This window comes from Procambarus clarkii, chromosome 36 (genome assembly GCF_040958095.1).
Source record: "Procambarus clarkii isolate CNS0578487 chromosome 36, FALCON_Pclarkii_2.0, whole genome shotgun sequence".
NCBI classification, from domain to species: Eukaryota; Metazoa; Arthropoda; class Malacostraca; order Decapoda; family Cambaridae; genus Procambarus; species Procambarus clarkii.
The window spans coordinates 30,624,060-30,633,301 of record NC_091185.1 but is presented as its reverse complement, the minus strand read 5'-3'; the positions used below and the strand labels follow the sequence as shown (position 1 = coordinate 30,633,301).

Here is a 9,242-nt window from a genome sequence, read left to right as displayed (position 1 = left end):
TTTTTCTCCGTTTTCCAACTGTTTCCAGAAGTTGTGTTAAATGTCTGAAATTGATCCAGGCCTCGAGGCCTGCTTGTATTGCTGGCCAGGTGACAGGTGACAGATGACTAGGTGACAGGTGACTAGGTGACCAGGTGACAGATGACTAGGTGTCAGATGACACCTGGACACCTCCTACAGCCTGTCCTACAACCTGTCCTCCTACAACCTGTCCTCCTACAGCCTGTCCTCCTACAACCTGTCCTCCTACAGCCTGTCCTCCTACAGCCTGTCCTCCTACAGCCTGTCCTCCTACAACCTGTCCTCCTACAGCCTGTCCTCCTACAGCCTGTCCTCCTACAGCCTGTCCTCCTACAGCCTGTCCTCCTACAACCTGTCCTCCTACAGCCTGTCCTCCTACAACCTGTCCTCCTACAGCCTGTCCTCCTACAGCCTGTCCTCCTACAGCCTGTCCTACAACCTGTCCTCCTACAACCTGTCCTCCTACAGCCTGTCCTCCTACAACCTGTCCTCCTACAGCCTGTCCTCCTACAGCCTGTCCTCCTACAGCCTGTCCTACAACCTGTCCTCCTACAACCTGTCCTCCTACAGCCTGTCCTCCTATAGCCTGTCCTCCTACAGCCTGTCCTCCTACAACCTGTCCTCCTACAATCTGTCCTCCTACAGCCTGTCCTCCTACAGCCTGTCCTCCTACAGCCTGTCCTCCTACAGCCTGTCCTCCTACAGCCTGTCCTCCTACAACCTGTCCTCCTACAGCCTGTCCTCCTACAGCCTGTCCTCCTACAACCTGTCCTCCTACAACCTGTCCTCCTACAACCTGTCCTCCTACAACCTGTCCTCCTACAACCTGTCCTCCTACAACCTGTCCTCCTACAACCTGTCCTCCTACAGCCTGTCCTCCTACAGCCTGTCCTCCTACAACCTGTCCTCCTACAGCCTGTCCTTCTACAACCTGTCCTCCTACAACCTGTTCTCCTACAGCCTGTCCTTCTACAACCTGTCCTCCTACAACCTGTCCTCCTACAACCTGTTCTCCTACAACCTGTCCTCCTACAACCTGTCCTCCTACAACCTGTCCTCCTACAACCTGTCCTTCTACAGCCTGTCCTCCTACAACCTGTCCTCCTACAACCTGTCCTCCTACAGCCTGTCCTCCTACAGCCTGTCCTCCTACAACCTGTCCTCCTACAGCCTGTCCTCCTATAGCCTGTTCTCCTACAGCCTGTCCTCCTACAGCCTGTCCTCCTACAGCCTGTCCTCCTACAACCTGTCCTCCTACAACCTGTCCTCCAACAGCCTGTCCTCCTACAGCCTGTCCTCCTACACCCTGTCCTCCTACAACCTGTCCTCCTACAGCCTGTCCTTCTACAACCTGTCCTCCTACAACCTGTCCTCCTACAGCCTGTCCTCCTATAGCCTGTTCTCCTACAACCTGTCCTCCTACAGCCTGTCCTCCTACAGCCTGTCCTCCTACAACCTGTCCTCCTACAATCTGTCCTCCTACAACCTGTCCTCCTACAGCCTGTCCTCCTATAGCCTGTTCTCCTACAACCTGTCCTCCTACAGCCTGTCCTCCTACAGCCTGTCCTCCTACAACCTGTCCTCCTACAACCTGTCCTCCTACAGCCTGTCCTCCTATAGCCTGTTCTCCTACAGCCTGTCCTCCTACAACCTGTCCTCCTACAGCCTGTCCTCCTACAACCTGTCCTCCTTCAACCTGTTCTCCTACAGCCTGTCCTCCTACAACCTGTCCTCCTACAGCCTGTCCTCCTATAGCCTGTTCTCCTACAGCCTGTCCTCCTACAACCTGTCTTCCTACAGCCTGTCCTCCTACAGCCTGTCCTCCTACAACGTGTCCTCCTACAACCTGTCCTCCTTCAACCTGTCCTCCTACAACCTGTCCTCCTACAACCTGTCCTCCTTCAACCTGTCCTCCTACAACCTGTCCTCCTACAGCCTGTCCTCCTACAACCTGTCCTCCTACAGCCTGTCCTCCTACAACCTGTCCTCCTACAACCTGTCCTCCTACCAAGAACGTCGCTTTTCGCACGTATGCGTCACATAAGGCTAAAAATTATCGTACCAGAAAATGGAAGCGGCTGGCGAAAGTGACGAACTGTCCCGTTTTCTGTCATGAGTGCTCAGGTAAGTTAGGAGAGACCACTTTAAATTGACCGCTTTCTTGACGTTATTTATTTATTTATTTATTTATTTATTTATTTATTTATTTATTTATTTATTTATTTATTTATTTATTTATTTATTTATTTATTTATTTATATATATACAAGAAGGTACATTGGGTTTGTGAGAATACATTGGATAGTACAGTATTTACATTCTTGTAAAGCCACTAGTACGCACAGCGTTTCGGGCAGGTCCTTAATCTAGCAGATAATTTCACCCTTAATTTCGTAACATCAACGCCTGAGAGGCCAAAGTAGAGATTCATTTTGCATCCCGTCCTACTAAGCTTTCCCAACGTCAGGAAATGGTCGTATTAACGTGTCCTCTCCTAACTTACCAGAGGAGCCAAGATGACCACTATGAGGTGTGGGATGCGCAGAGGGAGATAAAGATTTACAGTGAAGCAATACTAAGTTGAAACACATGACATATCCTAAGGCAAAGGCTGAACACAGATATATAACATTTTAATTCACAAATTCACATTTTAAAACACAATCAAAGTACATTTTAAAACAAATTCACATTTTAAAACACAATCAAAGTCCATTTTAAAACACAAATTCACATTTTAAAACACAAATTCACATTTTAAAACACAATCAAAGTCCATTTTAAAACACAAAGTCCATTTTAAAACAAATTCACATTTTGAAACACAATCAAAGTCCATTTTAAAACACACGTTCAAACACTAAAACATTAATTCCACGGACACGAGGCAGTAACTCCGTGGCCACGAACACGAGGCAGTAACTCCATGGCCACGGACACGAGGCAGTAACTCCATGGCCACGAACACGAGACAGTAACTCCATGGCCACGGACACGAGGCAGTAACTCCGTGGCCACGAACACGAGGCAGTAACTCCGTGGCCACGGACACGAGGCAGTAACTCCGTGGCCACGAACACACACAACAACATTCCGTGCCCACTTACCGGAGGAATGCCCAGTTCTCTGCCTAGCTGCGACACGGAGTTCCAGTCGTCCCTGGCGACGTGAGCCACGGCGTCCGTGTCATCTGTGAGGGCGGCGAGGCAGGACCAGGGGGCGCTGACCCCTCTCTGGTCCATCACAGGCGCTCGCTCCGGGGCTCCGCCTCCTCCCGGCCTCCACACTCGCTATTCATCTTGATGGTGAGGCTCCGGAATTATTATCGATGACTAAAACTGCTCATCGATATGGGGTTGAAACTATGACTTTTCGGGCCCTCATGGGCCCCCACACCCATGTATCACCAGGGCCCCACACCCATGTATCAACAGGGGTCCCACACCCACGTATCACTAGGGGCTCCACACCCACGTATCACCAGGGGCTCACACCCACGTATCAACAGGAGCCCCACACCCATGTATCACCAGGGCCGCCCCACACCCATGTGTCACCAGGGGCCCCACACCCATGTATCACCAGGGGGCCCCACACACCCATGTATCACCAGGGGCCCCACACCCATGTATCACCAGGGGCCCCACACCCATGTATCACCAGGGGCCCCACACCCATGTATCACCAGGGGCCCCACACCCACGTATCACCAGGGGCCCCACACCCACGTATCACTAGGGGCCCCACACCCATGTATCACCAGGGGCCCCACACCCATGTATCACCAGGGGCCCCACACCCATGTATCACCAGGGGCCCCACACCCATGTATCACCAGGGGCCCCACACCCATGTATCACCAGGGGCCCCACACCCATGTATCACCAGGGGCCCCACACCCATGTATCACCAGGGGCCCCACACCCATGTATCACCAGGGGCCCCACACCCACGTATCACCAGGGGCCCCACACCCATGTATCACCAGGGGCCCCACACCCACGTATCACCAGGGGCCCCACACCCATGTATCACCAGGGGTCCCACACCCATGTATCACCAGGGGCCCCACAACCATGTATCGCCAGGGGCCCCACACCCATGTATCACCAGGGGCCCCACACCCACGTATCACCAGGGGCCCCACACCCATGTATCACCAGGGGGCCCACACCCATGTATCACCAGGGCCCCCACACCCATGTATCACCAGGGGCCCCACACCCATGTATCACCAGGGGGCCCACACCCATGTATCACCAGGGGCCCCACACCCATGTATCACCAGGGGCCCCACACCCATGTATCACCAGGGCCCCCACACCCATGTATCACCAGGGGCCCTACACCCATGTATCACCAGGGGGCCCACACCCATGTATCACCAGGGGCCCCACACCCATGAATCACCAGGGGCCCCACACCCATGTATCACCAGGGGGCCCACACCCATGTATCACCAGGGGCCCCACACCCATGTATCACCAGGGCCCCCACACCCATGTATCACCAGGGGCCCCACACCCATGTATCACCAGGGGCCCCACAGGTCCCTCTTCTTCACCAGAGACCCGGACACGGCTCTATCGGGATCCTGTTAGGCTTCATGTTGCTCTATTTCACAATGCCAAGCTTTACCCCTCTTCTTGACTCTATTCTCTATGAACTTTACTCTCCTGGCTCTACTGTCTAAGCTTCAAGACTCCTCCTGGCTCTACTGTCTAAGCTTCAAGACTCCTCCTGGCTCTATAAGGAGCGGAGGGAAGGTAGACATAGCCTAAGCTACTCTATCCCTCTGAGACGTACTTTTTTCTCGTCTCAATAATCATACTTGAACTATACACAGTTCCAGAGTCATTTTCATAACAAATAATTCACAATATATACAAATCAACACTTTCATATGGACCCCCAGACACCAGTACTCTCGCGGCCACTACCACAACACGTGTACTGGTACCACCACCACCACCACCACCACTACCACTACCACAACTCATGTCCTGAACAAATCCACAAGGGCCCTCTTTCATAAGGGTACGAACCCATGCACTGAGTTATCCCAGACGGGCGTTAGTCAACTGTACCATTGATATGTAATAGACGGTAGACACTAGTACCACTACCACCAACACCACTACCACCACCACTACCACCACCAGCTCAGGGAGGCGAGGTGTGTGGGACACTGAACCCTGTATTGCGACAGTGGCCGCGTCGCGTGAATGGTCTTAAGGAGATAAGGGCGATACGACAATTTTCTGCCCGCTGGGATAAGTGGCGTATGAACCCGTCAAGTTCTCGTGTCTGTGTGTCGTGTACTTCAAATTTTGTTTTTTAAATGTTTGCTCCGAGGGACGAGTTTGTTGGGCAGCGGCACTTATCTATTGGCAAGATTTTTCCATTTGACGTATTTTCTCTCTGTCTGTACTCACCTATTTGTACTCACCTATTTGTGCTTGCGGGGGTTGAGCTTTGGCTCTTTGGTCCCGCCTCTCAACTGTCAATCAACTGGTGTACAGATTCCTGAGCCTACTGGGCTCTATCATATCTACATTTAAAACTGTGTATGGAGTCAGCCTCCACCACATCACTGCCTAATGCATTCCATCCGTTAACTACTCTGACACTAAAAAAGTTCCTTCTAACGTCTCTGTGGCTCATGTGAGTACTCAGTTTCCACCTGTGTCCCCTTGTTCGCGTCCCACCAGTGTTGAATAGTTTATCTTTGTTTACCCGGTCGATTCCTCTGAGGATTTTGTAGGTTGTGATCATGTCTCCCCTTACTCTTCTGTCTTCCAGTGTCGTAAGGTGCATTTCCCGCAGCCTTTCCTCGTAACTCATGCCTCTTAGTTCTGGGACTAGTCTAGTGGCATACCTTTGGACTTTTTCCAGCTTCGTCTTGTGCTTGACAAGGTACGGGCTCCATGCTGGGGCCGCATACTCCAGGATTGGTCTTACATATGTGGTGTACAAGATTCTGAATGATTCCTTACACAGGTTCCTGAACGCTGTTCTGATGTTAGCCAGCCTCGCATATGCCGCAGACGTTATTCTTTTTATGTGGGCTTCAGGAGACAGGTTTGGTGTGATATCAACTCCTAGATCTTTCTCTCTGTTCGTTTCATTAAGTACTTCATCTCCTATTCTGTATCCTGTGTTTGGCCTCCTATTTCCACCACCTAGTTTCATTACTTTGCATTTACTCGGGTTGAACTTCAACAGCCATTTGTTGGACCATTCACTCAGTCTGTCTAGGTCATCTTGTAGCCTCCTACTATCGTCCTCAGTTTCAATCCTCCTCATAATTTTTGCATCATCGGCAAACATTGAGAGAAACGATTCTATACCCTCTGGAAGATCATTTACATATATCAGAAACAGTATAGGTCCAAGGACTGACCCCTGCGGTACTCCACTCGTAACGTCTCGCCAATCTGAGACCTCACCCCTCACACTGACTCGTTGTCTCCTGTTACTTAGGTACTCCTGTATCCAACGGAGTACCTTCCCTTTCACTCCAGCCTGCATCTCCAGTTTTTTCACTAACCTCTTGTGTGGCACTGTGTCAAAGGCTTTCTGACAATCCAAAAATATGCAGTCTGCCCACCCTTCTCTTTCTTGCCTTATTTTTGTTGCCTGGTCATAGAATTCAAGTAACCCTGTGAGGCAGGACCTGCCATCCCTGAATCCATGTTGATGCTGTGTTACAAAGTTCTTTCGCTCCAGATGTTCCACTAGCTTTCTTCGCACAATCTTCTCCATCAACTTGCATGGTATGCAGGTTAGGGACACTGGTCTGTAATTCAGTGCCTCCTGTCTATCCCCTTTCTTGTATATCGGGACTACGTTAGCTGCTTTCCAAATTTCTGGCAGTTCCCCTGTTGCCAGTGATTTGTTATACACCATGGAGAGCGGGAGGCACAGTTCTTCTGCTCCTTCCTTTAGTATCCAAGGGGAGATTCCATCTGGACCTATAGCCTTTGTCACATCCAATTCTAGTAAACACTTCCTTACTTCCCCGCTGGTAATCTCAAACTCTTCCAGTGGTTCCTGGTTAGCTATTCCCTCTCTTATCTCTGGGATTTCTCCTTGCTCCAAGGTGAAGACCTCCTGGAATTTCTTATTCAGTTCCTCACACACTTCCTTGTCGTTTGTAGTGAATCCTTCTGCCCCTAACCTTAATTTCATAACCTGTTCCTTTACTGTTGTTTTTCTCCTGATGTGGCTATGCAGCAATTTAGGCTGAGTCTTTGCCTTGCTTGCGATGTCATTTTCGTATTGTCTTTCTGCCTCTCTTCTCATCCTAACATATTCATTCCTGGCATTCTGGTATCTTTCTCTGCTCTCCAGTGTCCTGTTATTCCTATAGTTTCTCCATGCCCTTTTACTTTGCTGCTTAGCTAGCCTACATCTCTGATTAAACCATGGGTTTCTCATCTTCATTTCACTGTTTTCCTTTTGGACTGGGACAAACTCTGTGTGTGTGTGTGTGTGTGTGTGTGTGTGTGTGTGTGTGTGTGTGTGTGTGTGTGTGTGTGTGTGTGTGTGTGTGTGTGTGTGTGTGTGTGTGTGTGTGTGTGTGTGTGTGTGTGTGTGTGTGTGTGTGTGTGTGTGTGTGTGCTCACCTATTTGTGCTTGCGGGGGTTGAGCTCTGGCTCTTTGGTCCCGCCTCTCGACCGTCAATCAACAGGTGTACAGGTTCCTGAGCCTATTGGGCTCTATCATATCTACACTTGAAACTGTGTATGGAGTCAGCCTCCACCACATCACTGCCTAATGTATTCCATTTGTCAACCACTCTGACACAAAAAAAGTTCTTTCTAATATCTCTGTGGCTCATTTGGGCGCTCAGTTTCCACCTGTGTCCTCTAGTGCGTGTGCCCCTTGTGGTAAATAGCCTGTCTTTATCTACCCTGTCGATTCCCTTGAGAATCTTGAATATGGTGATCATGTCCCCCCCTAACTATTTTGTCTTCCAACGAAGTGAGGTTTAATTCCCGTAGTCTCTCCTCGTAGCTCATACCTCTCAGCTCGGGTACTAGTCTGGTGGCAAACCTTAGAACCTTTTCCAGTTTAGTCTTATGCTTGACTAGATATGGACTCCATGCTGGAGCCTCATACTCCAGGATTGGTCTGACATATGTGGTATATAATGCTCTGAAAGATTCCTTACACAAGTTTCTAAAGGCCGTTCTTATGTTAGCCAACCTGGCATATGCTGCTGATGTTATCCTCTTGATATGAGCTTCAGGGGACAGGTCTGGCGTGATATCAACCCCCAGGTCTTTCTCTCTCTCTGACTCTTGAAGTATTTCATCTCCCAAATGGTACCTTGTATCTGGTCTCCTGCTTCCGTGTGTGTATGTGTTTCAAGTCTTTGAGGATAAATGGTATTAAGACAACGATGTAAATCTCATCAACGTATCAGACATTACTTAAAATGCGAATTAGTTGTCTTAGACTTACTACGCAAAGAGATCAGTCATCTTGATGTCTGTTCGTACTAAATCATACTTACGTGTGACATTCGTATGACAGCCTACTACCTCCTGGGAGACATTCGTACCTAGGCCTCATACCAGGCACAAATTTCAACCCTTCGAAAACAGTACTTGTACTGGAGAGAGTGGGAAGACAGCACAGAAGAGAGTGGGAAGACAGCATAGAAGAGAGTGGGAAGACAGCATAGAAGAGAGTGGGAAGACAGTACGAGTGTGGGAAGACAGCACAGGAGAGAGTGGGAAGACAGTGCAGAAGAGAGTGGGAAGACAGTGCAGAAGAGAGTGGGAAGACAGTGCAGAAGAGAGTGGGAAGACAGTACAAGTGTGGGAAGAGAGTACAGGAGAGAGTGGGAAGACAGTGCAGAAGAGAGTGGGAAGACAGTGCAGAAGAGAGTGGGAAGACAGTACAAGTGTGGGAAGACAGCACAGGAGAGAGTGGGAAGACAGCACAGGAGAGTGTAGGAAGACAGCACAGGAGAGAGTGGGAAGACAGCACAGGAGAGTGTGGGAAGACAGCACAGGAGAGTGTGGGAAGACAGCACAGGAGAGTGTGGGAAGACAGCACAGGAGAGTGTGGGAAGACAGCACAGGAGAGTGTGGGAAGACAGTAAAAGAGCGAAAGATAACAACAACAAATGAGCAAGAGGGCTAGAGGGAAAAGACAGAGCGGACCTTCACAGCAGCAGAAGCTGCCACATGCAGCAGCTGCCTCAGGAA

General features: G+C 50.0%; 1 protein-coding gene across 13 annotated transcripts in view; it reads right to left on the bottom strand.

The window, feature by feature from the left end:
* Positions 1 to 5,235, bottom strand: part of LOC123756175 (putative protein kinase C delta type homolog) — a 245,601-nt gene extending 240,366 nt beyond the window's left edge. For 5 of the 13 annotated variants that reach the window (XM_069336615.1, XM_069336623.1, XM_069336622.1 and 2 more), the window contains exons 1-2: positions 5,109 to 5,235; positions 3,129 to 3,319 (exon numbers count right to left, since the gene is read on the bottom strand). In XM_069336615.1, coding sequence (XP_069192716.1) covers positions 3,129 to 3,263 — 135 coding nt within the window. In that variant the 5' untranslated portion in view covers positions 3,264 to 3,319; positions 5,109 to 5,235. Of the gene's footprint in view, positions 1 to 3,128; positions 3,320 to 5,066 lie in introns of those variants that run through there. The other 8 variants (XM_069336619.1, XM_069336616.1, XM_069336620.1 and 5 more) reach the window with 8 other exon arrangements.
* Between the last annotated feature and the right edge of the window lie 4,007 nt (positions 5,236 to 9,242).